Source organism: Podarcis gaigeae (genome assembly GCF_964106915.1).
Source record: "Podarcis gaigeae genome assembly, chromosome: 1".
Lineage (NCBI taxonomy): Eukaryota > Metazoa > Chordata > Lepidosauria > Squamata > Lacertidae > Podarcis > Podarcis gaigeae.
Window position 1 is genome coordinate 40,865,590 of NC_139678.1, and position 13,750 is coordinate 40,879,339.

General features: G+C 42.0%; 1 protein-coding gene across 4 annotated transcripts in view; it reads right to left on the bottom strand.

Moving 5' to 3' along the window:
- FMN1 (formin 1) overlaps positions 1 to 13,750 on the bottom strand; it is a 162,918-nt gene that overhangs the window by 81,201 nt on the left and 67,967 nt on the right. For all 4 annotated transcript variants that reach the window (XM_083744317.1, XM_083744315.1, XM_083744316.1 and 1 more), the window contains one exon: positions 4,088 to 4,149. In XM_083744317.1, coding sequence (XP_083600443.1) covers positions 4,088 to 4,149 — 62 coding nt within the window. The remainder of the gene's footprint in view (positions 1 to 4,087; positions 4,150 to 13,750) is intronic.

Genomic DNA, 13,750 nt, shown 5'->3' on the forward strand with positions numbered 1-13,750 from the left:
CTATATCCCACCATTATTTTTTAATATTTTAAACAGTAGATGAGAATACAAAGAAATCTGAACCACTAAACATGTCACATTTCCTCTAGCACATGCACAAAACATTTATTTCTGTATGTTCTTGCACCTATTAATCTGTAATATCCATGAAATCTTGTGCCCCTGACATTAAAGATTAAAGCAAACCCGTGTGGCAGCAAATTCCACGGAAATCACAAGTACTAAAGCCAATTCCTAGGCTGTGTCCACACTCCTGTTTACTCAGCATCCTGTGCACTCCCACCACTGGTATGGGAAGAGGGAGACACAGGTTAGCTGCAATCTATATCTATCCTGTGTCTATCCTGGTGTTTGGATTTGATATCCCGCTTTATTACTACCCAAGGAGTCTCAAAGCGGCTAACAATCTCCTTTCCCTTCCTCCCCTACAACAAACACTCAGTGAGGTGAGTGGGGCTAAGAGACTTCAGAGAAGTGTGACTAGCCCAAGGTCACCCAGCAGCTGCATGTGGAGGAGCGGAGACACGAACCCGGTTCACCAGATTACGAGTCCACTGCTCTTAACCACTACACCACACTGGCTCTCCACACTGTTGTTTCAAATAATACTGTGTTTTGATGCTCCCAATCAGGTTTGTTCCAAACAGAGAAAAGGAATGGCCCAGTTGCATTTTAGGCTGGTAATGTGTACACAGCCCTAGCCACTGTTCTTCTGCGTGACAATGAGCAGGCATATTCTGCATGCACTGCATTTTCCACACTACTTTCAAGTGGCTCTTGTGAAACCACTGAGCACTGTGCAAAACGTCAACATGCAAAGGGTTCTTTGTGTACAGCTGGCCTGTACATAACCCATTCTGTGTGACAATGGCACCTAGAAGCCATGAGCAGTGGTTGTTCTGACTATGGTAATTACCTCCTGAAATCAATTCTTTCATTTTTTTTACACACAGTAAGATACAATGCAGTGATTTCACCATGAGATTATCACATCAGGGCAATGTCCTATATATAAATAGCAAAATACAAAAAAAATGCAGTAATGTGTCCCACCCACCCTGGTTCCGATGGCAAAGAGGTACTAATGCAGTCCAAAAATAGCCGGGGACCAATGGCTGAGAAATACTGGTGGCAAACCCTCCTTCCCTTACAGCATGATCCCAATCTAGCTCAGCACCTAACTTGTGCTAGCTCTCTGTTAAATAAAAAAATCTGCTAATACCAGAAAACAGAACATGTCTCTGGTATACAGGAATAGATCAATGTATGAAGCTATGTATGAACAATTCCTTTTTTAAAAAGATGAAAGCTGCAATGTTTGGCATTTTACAAAAATCTTCCTGCGAGAGAAACATGACTTGGTCTGCAGTTTGTGTCTGACAAGCATAAAGTAACATCATCTCTACTTAACTGGCCAACAATCTGGGAGTAGCTAGCAATAATGATGTGAGATAACCTCTCCTATGAGTATGTTTGCTCAGGTGGGCCATTCTTCAAAATAGAGATATGTTGCAGATTATTTGGGTTTGGTTTAAAAAAAACAACAGCTCCACCTCAACATACTAAAACCTCAACCACTTAAAAAAGAAAAGAAAGCTCTGTACTAAAGGGAGATTGCAAAATAGTTGTAGCATTCCTTCAGTATTATCATAGAATGCCATGGCAACTCTCCCAGAGGTGGACTGTACAGCTTCAACTAGCACGGCGATATATAAGTAAGCTATGAAAGCTAGGAACCCAGACCATTGGTTCATCTACCTCAGTATCATCTACACTGACTGGCAGTTGCAAGGTTTCTGCTAGGGGACATTCCTAGTTCCAGAATGGAATTGTATCTTCTGGATACAAATTAGATGCTCTGCTGCTGATCTATGGTTTTATAGACCACACTCCAAAATTTGCATCTATACCTCTTGATTTTTTTTCCAATGAAGAAAGGAGAACACATTTACTTTTTCCTCTAATGCTTCCTGAAACTTTTATGTTATCCAGCACAATTCAAACCTCAAGGAAAAAGTAACTTCCAGTTCTTAGAACCTCACCTATCCAGAGCAGTTTTTCAGAGAGTGTAGGGGTAAGAGACTAATGGCAAAAGTTGCTTCCCACCTTCTACCAGTGGGAGCATCCCACAAGCAGAACGCCACTCAGGGGATACTGCTGCCAGGAGGAACCAAGTCTCGACCCCAGCCATTATTTTGTTTATTTCATAAAATTTATATACCCCTTATATACCACGTCCAAGCAGTTTACAAAAAACAACACACAAAAATCAAGAAAAAAATCACTAAAACAGATAAAATTACCTCAGCATTTTAAGCATCTGGGTAGGTTTGTCTATGCAAAAAGGATTTTAGCAGGTGCTATTGATGCTCACCTGCCATTCTGTGGACTGGTAACCGAATATTTTGCTTTGGATTTTAAACTTTTGTCTCACAGGCCAACCTGGATTCCACTGATGATAGACCAGAACCATTTCTAATTTAGGCAGCAGCAACAAATTAGAACTGCTTTTTGCTCAACTCCATAGGATGACAACAATCAGAACAGAGGCCTATTAAAAATTCAAGCTAGCCTATGGCCACAGGGAATCCTGGCTCCCTTGGGGACATTCTAGGCCTCTTCCCTGAATTTTCTGCTTTCATTAAAAGCTGTTAAGTGTAAAGCAGTAAACCTTCCGGTTTACTGGCCAGCAAATTAGAAAGGCAAGGAGATAACTGACCCAGGCCAGCTCCTCTTTTCAGAAATCTTATTTGTTTTTATGAATATTTAATACAATGAAATAAATGTAAACACAACACAGCACAATTCTAGGTCAACTCAAAAGTCCATTGTATTGAATTCAATGGGGCTTACTCCCCGATATTTAGGTTTAGAACTGCAGCTTTAGACCATCTTTATTTAGGTTCTGGATGTTCCACATTCATTCCATCCCCCCACTTTGGCACCTTAAATACAAAAATTTTGGCCATACTCAAATAAAAGCAAGTTTGAAGCAGCATAGGGGAGAGAGAGAGAGAGAGAGAGAGAGAGAGAGAGAGAGAGAGAGAGAGAGAGATACTTAACTGACCTCTGGTGGGGAATGCAGAAAATGCATTTCTACAAGAATTGTTTATATGTGGACTTGTCCTATTGGTCCCAGGGAATGAAGAGTTGGGCTTTCCAATTTTGTGCCATGTCAAAAATTGAGAAGCATAATGCCAACTCCTTCAAAGAAGTAGAAGACCTAGCACTGACCCTTTGGTATACTGCAGGACGTGAAGATATGTACCAGGCATGAAACAAATGTACACAGATACTGTCTCTTCCTGCACAATATGGTTGAAGCAGGTGACTACAACTACGAAGGGGGAAATGTGCAAATAATTGATGTTCTAACATGTATCCTGATATACTGGATATAAACACATGGAAGTACGTCCCATTGTTTTAACAGAACTTACTCCCATGAAAACGTGCTTGGGATCATAGATTACAAGATAAAGATGAGATGTTATGCACAATAGCTTCTTTTGTCCTATTGTCTTCTCTGATCAAACAAGTCTGCAAGTTTCTGAAGCACTTTACAAACAAGTTTGACTATAGATATTAGCTGGGTAAGTGTGCACACCATCACTCATCCATTTTAATTCATCAGGGCTGCTCTGATGTTTGCTGAATTCAACAATTTCCTGGGCCTAACAAGATTGGTTTAACAGATTCTTTTGCACCAATTTGTAGTCTCTGAAGAAGAAAAAACCCCTCAAACTCAATGTTCTCCAGGCTAAGATGAACTGAACTGCTAGTCAACTGAAAGCCATTCAAAGAGAATATATTGAATGCATAATCATATTCTTCCCAATTCTTGCATATAAAGGCTGCTACAATCATTTCATTGGAGTGAGCAGATCCACACGAGTAGAAGAACAAAACCATGGATCTGCTTCCTTCACTGGCACCTCTTGCAGGGAGCAGTGCTCTGTGTACACACTGGGGCTCCTATGCCTGTAAGGAAGGGCTCTATCAGAATAATTAGCAAGTTATACAACATTTCTAAAAGGTGGGGGGATCCCTTTTTAAAAAATAGGTTTGAACGAGAAGAAATATTTACCTTCAGTTTTTCAACTTCATTTTTGTGCTCCTTCTTTAAGTGCAAAATAGCAGCATGGTACTCTAAAAGTAAAATAAATGAAATCACTAGTCAGATCAATGACACAAAAGTTACTGAAGTTCCAATGTGAGCACTGCTAATTATTATTATTATTATTATTATTATTATTATTATTATTATTATTTATACCCCACCTTCCCCGGCCAGAGCCAGGCACACGGCGGCTAACACCAATAAAATTACAATAAAACATAATGGGGGGAAACAAACAAACAAACAAACAAACAAACAAACAGTTAATTAAAATATGGGTTAAAATACAATTTAAAATGCAGCCTCATTTTAATAGTAGCTCATAAATCAAAAACATAAGGGGAGGGAAACATAAGAGTCAGACTGAGTCCAAACCAAAGGCTCTGTCTTGCAGGCCCTGCGGAAATATGTCAAGTCCCGCAGGGCCCTAGTCTCTTGTGACAGAGCGTTCCACCAAGTTGGGGCCAGTACTGAAAAGGCCCTGGCCCTAGTACTCTATCTAACATGGGCCTGCCAAAGGACATGTTCTGGCTGCAGTAAAGTAAGGTTGGTACAAAGGAGGAACTAACATTGCAGTTATTGCATTTGAGCATCTTGAAGACCAAGGCCTATTAAGCCTATGAATGTCACTGTTTATTACAGCATTTTAACGTATCTAACTTTTTACTTTGTATTCTTGACTTAAAAATATTTTAATTTATGGATTTTAATACAATGAAATAAACCAAAAGTGGATACGCTTGCCCAGTAATGTGACTTGGTGAATGGTACTCTTATAGGAGTGCGATGGAGTTTAATAATGAGGAGAGATGAGAGGGAGAGGGAGTGGTGGCGATTCAGGTGTATATACACACCTGAATATAGAGCCTGCTGGTCCACCCTCTATGTCCACTTGCCTCCTGGCCCCACCAAACAGTTGCAAGGAGTGCCTAGGCACAGGCGGTGAGTCTCAGGCCGGTCAAAGCTTTGCAGCTGATCAGCTGATTGAAGGCTGCTGAAAACCTTGCTTCCTTTGTCCACATGGCTTGAAATCAAACTATGTGGGCATCTGCTGTCATGGTGATGTTGGATGATAGGCAGGTGGACAATCCACCCCATCTGTCAAAGTGGCCTGTGAGGGTTTGGGGAGTTCTGTCTCTGGACAAGGTAAATCCAGTCCCCCATCCTTCTCTTACAGTCTTGAAATGGAACAGGTGATACAGGAAAGGTGTTTAACATTTATTAAATGCCAATTATCCTTGTTAGGTAGAATTTGCATTGACAAGCCACAGACATTCCATCAGCAAACAAAATAGGAAGGATGGGATCAGACAGATGTTTTATGTGGAATAGACAGAACAAATAAGACTAGAGTGGTTGAACAAATAATCACTGAAGAAATTGTTTGTGGTGTTGAGAGTAATGAAGACAGCAAAGTGATATCAAAAACAGAAAGAAGGTTGCTGTTTCATTTACTGTTGCTAGTCTAATCTACCAGGATATACATTTATTCCATGTTTATGGAGACTGTATATGAGGAAAAACAAAAAAAATTCCTTCCAGTAGCACCTTAAAGACCAACTAAGTCAGTTCTTGGTATGAGCTTTTGTGTGCATGCACACTTCTTCAGATACACAGATGCACAGATGCACACGAAAGCTCATACCAAGAACTGACTTAGTTGGTCTTTAAGGTGCTACTGGAAGGATTTTTTTTTGTTTTGACTATGGCAGACCAACACGGCTACCTATCTGTATATGAGTATTTCACTTTCTCGTTTCAAGGAAGGCAGAAAGAAACTGTCCTGAGAACAGCTTGCTTAAAGCAGTGTTTGGCTCAGGAAGTAAAATGTATAGCTAATTCTGCTTTCTAGGAAAGAGATGGGATCTACATTGGCTGTGGCTACCTAGGAAGGTTAACTTTAGGTCATAGTGGAAAGCTCACAAAAGTGACAGCACTGGGTGATAAAAGGTAAAGGGACACCTGACCATTAGGTCCAGTCCCGGATGACTGGGGTTGCAGCACTCATCTCGCTTTATTGGCCAAGGGAGCCGGCGTACAGCTTCCGGGTCATGTGGCCAGCATGACTAAGCCACTTCTGGCAAACCAGAGCAGCACATGGAAGCGCCCTTTACCTTCCCACCAGAGCGGTACCTATTTATCTATTTGCACTTCGTGCTTTCGAACTGATAGGTTGGCAGGAGCAGGGACCAGGCAATGGGAGCTCACCCCATCACGGGGATTCAAACCACCGACCTTCTGATCAGAAAGCCCTAGGCTCAGTGGTTTAACCCACAGTGCCACTTGCCCCATGCACTGAGTGATACACTTTAACTATTAGGGGAAAGTGTTAAAAACAAAACAAGGATCATTAACACCACAACATAAATTACATAGTGTGTTCACATTTTGGCTGCTGTGTAAAAGCTACAGTCACCCTATGTCAAAAAGGTTACCACAGAACTAGAGAAAGACAACCAACCACCTGAGATTTTCGCATGAGAAAAGGCTCAGAGGTTGCAGCTTTCCTTTTAAAAAGATTAAAACAAGTTAAACCCTCAATAAAATAAATCTGAAAGTTACTTCTTGCTATGCTAATTCCATAAAGTGTAGCTAAAATGTTATGGTTTCCTCCTATGCTATTTTAAGACTTGAACACCTCACATCAAAAGGACACAATTTACTTTAAAATGCTTTATTTAAGAAAGGTGTATTCTACCTAGCCCAAGTCTGTACACAATGTGACAAAGGATGACTAGTTAACATCCCTTTGATCGACAATCACCTTTTTCCTACATGTGGCCTCCACCCATATGGGAAGGGCCCTGTTAGTTTTCTCTTCTTTCCTTTTCTTTTTAAAGCACAACCAGCTGCACCTAGGATATAAACATAAATGAATACTTTCTTCCCTAGCAGAGTGATATTTTTAATATTTTTAAAATACTAGGTGTTCGAGTTGCCCTTCCATGAATAGAAGGGTCTATGATCTAACAGGGGATGGTGGAATACAATTTTTTGTCAGTTCCTGTAGTCAGGGGCATCTTGCCCATAGAGGCAAGTGGTGCGGGGTGCCAGGGTGCCAAGTTCTGTAGGGTGCCAGGGAAGAAGCGGAGGCTGGGTACAGCGCTTCCCAGCACCAGCTCACCGCCCTCGCCTGCCTTGATGAAGCAGCGCTGCGCCCAGAGGCTCCGCCTCTTCCCCACCGGAGGAGCCACCCTCCAGCCGCTGCCCACCTCCTCCAGCCCCACAAAGCTGCCGGCAGCGCCATAAAAAGGTCGGCAACTCTGGGAAACGGGGGGGGGGGGAATGGGCGGGGGTGGAGGCAGAGGGATCTTTGCAACCTGCCTGTAGCCCTCCTCTTCATCATCTCATATGCTGCTCCAGAGGTCTTACCACACCCCTGCAGTGCAGATTTTTAGGGTGTGTGATAGGAATAGAGGGAAACTGGGACCATGCCTAGCTATTTAACTCAAAAAGACTTCATTGATGTAATTGATGTACTTTTTTATTTGGAATCTTATATGTCCACTGATTTAAATAGTCAAAATCCAACATAGTGTGGGTGAATAAGCTATCTGTGAGAAAAGGTATAGTCCTTCCATTCTCATTTAGAATGTCTATATATTGCACCATATTCCAGAAAATATCTCAAAGTGGTATACAATAAGGGGGGAAATATGAATGATTCACAATTCTGCAGGTATCTAAACAATTTTGTTGTTGTTGTTTGGACATGACCATGGGGTCATGTCCGACTCTTCGTGAACCCATGGACCAGAGCATGCCAGGCAGGCCTGTCATCCACTGCCTCCCGCAGTTTGATCAATTATCTTATATTAGTAGCATAAGCTTATTTATTTGTATCTTGATGTAACAGGCAGGTTGGCTCCCTCCTTGAGGACAAAACAGCAAGGGTTTCTGACACCCTCTTGTTGGAATTTGTTCTTGGAAGGTACTTGCATCAATTTAATGTCATGGTGTCTGGGTGAAGTTAAAGATTAAGGTTGCATCACTATATCAAATCAGCTGTTTTTTTCCATATACTGCTGTGCTTATCTGTTACTTCCATATATTTTAAGAACACAAATGGACACATGCTATTGCTGGTATTTCATACACTTTCTGGCACAGACTTGAATCAAAGGGGCCCAGAGAAGCCAGGCATCACTCTCACAATTCAGAATTAAAAATTTAGGAGGCAGGGACGTCACATGACATTTCATTTGGGCTGGGGGCCGGGAAGGTGCCTTATCTCTAACTAGATACATTTTCAAGATTGCAGTTCAACAGAAGTGGCCACAACAATAACTTCAGGATGATAATCAAAATCAAATTTGAGTCAGCCAGCATTTAATTCATATTGAATAAAGCTTAGGAAAAACAAATGGGGAAGCAGCAAGGCAAGGTTGATTGTACCATAAAGCATAACAGAAAAAACTGCATGCATAAGAACATGGCAGTTACAATGACAACTGTAAGATGGAAGTAAAAAAATGGATCTTTTGACAGCATCACATTTAAATTGGGATGTATTTCGAGAAACACAGCTTCAAATTAATATTTAAAACACTTCTCTTACTGGTGTCTTAAAGACATAAAACAGATACTGTACCTAATGTAACACAGCAGAGAAACAACCAACAGGTAACACAGTATGGTTTACTGCACCAACATCGGATGGCAAAGAAGCAGGTGAAATGAAGGCAAAACCCAAAGAACTTTTCTGGATGCAAATACATAGCCTATTACCCCATAAGACAGGAGTAGGAAAGTTGTGGACTTCCAGATGTTCCTGTACTAGTTCCATCATCCCTAACCACTGGTCCTGCTCACTGGGGCTGATGGGACATGGGAGTCCAACAACATCTAGAGGGCTATAGGTTCCCCACCAATGCCCTAAGGCAGGGGTGAAGTTTATGGACAAAGCATTTCAGGATGTTCAACCCACTCTCCTTATTTGTTACCAAACTTCATTTGAGAATTTTCTTGACTAAACAAGATAGCTGTATCAGTGATGCCCTCCTGGGAGAAGTTGCTTCCAGGTTTCCACACCTCCCTCCTGCTATACATGTCCCCTATCATTCTCTGCAGGAATAAATACATGGCATCAACCTATTGTGGCACTTCCACAATGTGAAATCTAAGCATAACCTGCAGAAAAATAGTATTAATAGATGAAAGTCCGTGGGCTATAAATGTCACTATTGATCAAAGTACAGCACACAAAATTATTCTGATGAAGTGCTGGTTGTGGCCAAGAGGCACTGGAGTTTATTTACTCCTCCTGCTATGAATTTTTCTTATATTACATATATATGAAAATATACAGCGCTTCTATATTGCTTCTTAAACTTCCCAACGAATATTTCTAATAGATCTTGAATGTTCCCTCATACAATTCACGGAAATAGACCTTATACGGGGTAGACACTGCCTTTATGGGACACATAACGCACAGAGATGACAGACAAGGACATTGGTGTCACATTTTACCCACCTGGCTTTGCCGTGAAAGATACCAAGTCAGCTAAAGAGGTAAAAGCACAGGTAAAAATGTAGTGTAGCCTCACTCAACCAAAACATCTTTATTTTCACTTAACTGGAGTTACTAGCAATTCTCATATAAAACATACATTTTATTTAACTGACCATTCATCAACTAAGCTCCTAACTTTGTTTTAAAAGGAAGACTGAAAAGAAGGGTTTTTCTCTCATCTCCAAAGCAACCAAGGGGCTATGGAGGTCACACTCCTATGAACCACAAGCTTCTATTAGCACAGGATAGATGTTATGATAAGCAGGGCCAACTGACATTCTTGGCAGTTGCCAGAGTGCCCTCAAAAAGGCCTACATTCAATGCTGGCCCTGGGGCCCTCAAGCTGTAGGAGATGCCCACCACTTGCGATAGTTGCCCATATGCTGCTGGGCCAAGTTTAAGGCTCTTGCACTGATTTACAAGACCCTTGTCAACTCGGGTCAAGTATACTTTAAGGACTGCCTGATTCCTTATATTCCTGCCCAATCCCTGAGGACTTTGGAGACATCATCATTGGTATCCCCCCGTGGCTCATACACACAGCTCATATGCACAGAAATGTGTGCTCAATTCTATGAAACGTCTTCTTAGCTGAGATCAGAAAAGCTCCCTCCTCCCTGTTGAACTTCCAGCACCTGGTAAAATCCTTTTTATTATTTCATCAGGCATTTTAAGTAAGTTTTACGGTTAATTTTAACTGGTTTTATCTTTTCCATATCTTTCATCACCTTACTGTACAGGCTATGGTGTTATGCAGTATATAAACGGTTGAGATCATTCGATAAAATTATCCAGAACTGCTTGAAGCAATGCTGCATCAAAGCCATTTTTAGGAACTAATATGGCAGGTGGCTCACAGCCACCTAGCATAAACTGAAGCACTCTGGTGGACACCAACGCAAGGAACCTGTCATGAAAGGTACCAATGCATGAGGAGGAACACCAGAGGACACCTGGCAAACATGGCATCTGCCTGTGTGACAGATCATACAACTTGGAATAATCACACCAAATACAACCCAACTACCATGAACAGGGACCCATCAGCAACCAATAAGCCAACGGCTTCTGCTTCCTGCCTGAGACTGCAGGGCAGAATACATGGTTTTGTTCAACTGGGTAGGTTAAAAGTGGTACAGACTTTCTTTTTGGACTCTCTGTACCCTTTTTAAAGTGGTTTACAACAAGGCATAAGACAAGGAACTCTGCATCAGATCCCTCAGTCAAACTGTGTCACATAGCAAAAGTATCTTCTTCATCCAAATTATGACGCATAGCACATATTTGATTAAAAGACACAATGGATGTACTGTATCTTTGTACACTAAATAACCACTACACTTCCTTCTTATGTAGTATCTTCAGCAAACTAGGAAACTGTTAGCGGTTTTCAAATATTTGCAGTTGACAAACATGTTATGCAGGACAATCAAATTAATAGCAGACTGTACCAGTGGCGTTGCATCCTTTTATTGGCACAGTCAAATAGTTGCTGCTGCTGCCAGTCGGGCAAGGAGCATGGAGGGTGTGCAGGGGGGAGACTGGTTAGCCGACGTGCCCCTTGGCAGGTGCATCCCCACATCACTGGCCAGGCAGCCCTTCAGCGAGGGGGCCAGGGGCACAATAGCTAGGCCAGGCCCAGAGACCCCTGGCAGCCGCTCAAAATCATGCGCCTGGAGCTATGCACCCCCCACGCTAGACTCCTGGACTGTACAGAGTTTTCTACGGACTTGGTGACTGGTCATCACACAAAGATATTAGATCAATGTAGTTAAAAAGAAAGAAGGATGCTATTTTATAAACCTAACAAACCCATGTACAGCTCTGGATTGGCTACAATAATTCTGAAAGGAGACCTTGAAATTATAATGCTCTCTAATGATTCCTTATCATCCTGGAAAAAGTGACAAGTGGGGTGCCACAGGGTTCTGTCCTGAGCCTGTTGTTGTTCAATATCTTTATAAATGACTTGGATGAAGGAATTGAGGGGATGCTCATCAAATTTGCAAATGACACCCAGCTAGGAGGGGTAGTCAGTGCTGTAAAAGATAGAATTGAGATTCAAAATGATCTTAACAGATTGGAGAACTGGGCCCAAATAAACAAAATAAATTTCAATAGGGACAAATGGAAGGTTCTGCACTTAGGCAGGAAGAACCAGCTGCACAGATATAAGTCAGGGGACATCTGGATTGGCAGCAGTACATGTGAAAAGGATCTAGGGGTCTTGGTGGACCACAAGCTTAACATGAGCCAACAGTGTGATGCAGCAGCAAAACAGCTAATGCTATTCTAGGCAGCATCAACAAAAGTACAGTGTCCCAATCAAGAGAAATAATAGTCCCTCTCTATTCTGCCTTAGTCAGACCACTACTGGAGTACTCTGTCCAATTTTTGACATCACAATTTAAGAAGGACATTGGCAAGCTATAATGTGTGCAGAGAAAGGCAATCAAGGTGAACAAGGGTCTGGAAACCAAGCGTCAAGATGAACAGTTGAGGGAGCTGAGTATGGTTAGCCTGGTAAAGAAGCGTCTGAGAGGAGATATGATAGCCATATTCAGATATTAAACGGCTGTCACATGGAAGATGGAGCAAGCTTGTTTTCTCCTGCATCTGGGCAGAACTTGGTGATGATGCTTCTAATATTATTGATAATGGTAGAAGATGCTTGTGAGTGTAAAAAGGCAATCTATTTCATCTCAACTTTCTCTCAGTGATGCTAGGTGACAAAGACACAAGTGCTCTCAAGGACTGCTTTTGGATTGGATTTGATATCCCGCCTTTCACTCCCCTTCAGGAGTCTCAAAGCGGCTAACAATCTCCTTTCCCTTCCTCCCCCACAACAAACACTCTGTGAGGTGAGTGGGGCTGAGAGACTTCAAAGAAGTGTGACTGGCCCAAGGTCACCCAGCAGCTGCATGTGGAGGAGCGGAGACGCGAACCCGGTTCCCCAGATTACGTGACTCTTAACCACTACACCACACTGCCTGGTCCCTTCCCTGCCAGTGTTTCATCTTTCTAGGTTCATCCTGCTCAAGAGGCTTTGCTTGCAGAATATTCTGGGACTATGTGAAAGATGCACAGGACCAGTCTTGCTTATGTAGCTGTCATACTTTCACATATACCATGTGGGATAGGATCATGGCGAAGTGTGTTTGTGTTTGTGTGTGTGTGTGTGTGTGTGTGTGTGTGTGTGTGTACACACATATGTGCAAACACATAAAGCTGGTCAGGCAATAATTAGAGAAATGAGTGGCTGCCTTCATCCTTTCTTCTCCAGCTCACACTTTCACATACCCCTAATGCTTTCAGTATCCTTTCAATTCTGTGTCTCTCTCCAACCTTCACATCTTCTTTTCTGTGCCCTCATGCTTCCCTCCCTCATCTCTTTCTTCACTTTTATCTTCAGATCAATGACACTGTAAAATGAGAGGTGTCAATGGCTCAAGTCAGGCTTGAAATCACTCTCTGGCCTGGACGTGATTCCTCTTCATCACATAAATTGGGGTACTAACCAGAGTTTTTCAGCTGGAAGACACTTCACACACATTCAGCACTTTTCCCAGATAATTTTACACGTTCAAGGCCTGAGTCACGGCCTTCAATTTAGGTTCTGGGAGTGCCCTATTGTAAGTTGAAATTGCAGCATGTTCAAGCCATAGCAAAGGCTATGCAGAGCTAGCCAGCTAATATGCTACCTTTGTTTATTACCGCAAATCAACTGGTAAATGAAATGTACCGAAGGAGAAGGGACACAGGGTGTGGCATAGCTTGACGGAGGGCTGAAAATCTAGAAAACTCCAGTGGAACAGAAGACAAACACTAGAAATGTTTTGGGAGGGGGTTCCTGCTTTTTGGTCTGTGTTTCATTAGTTTTGGTGGGTATAGGTGTTTTGTCTGTTTTTTTGCTTTGTTTTAGGGGGCTTTGTGTTGAAACTGGGGGCAGCCCATGCAGCAGACCAAATAATCAACTCTTCCAACAATTAAATGAAAAGACATTTTCACTTCCCACCATGCCCTCTGGAATCCACTTGCTAGGGAGACTCAACAAGTGGTATTATTATTATTATTATTGGTTTACAAAAGTATGTGCAATGTCTCTTTTTTCAAGT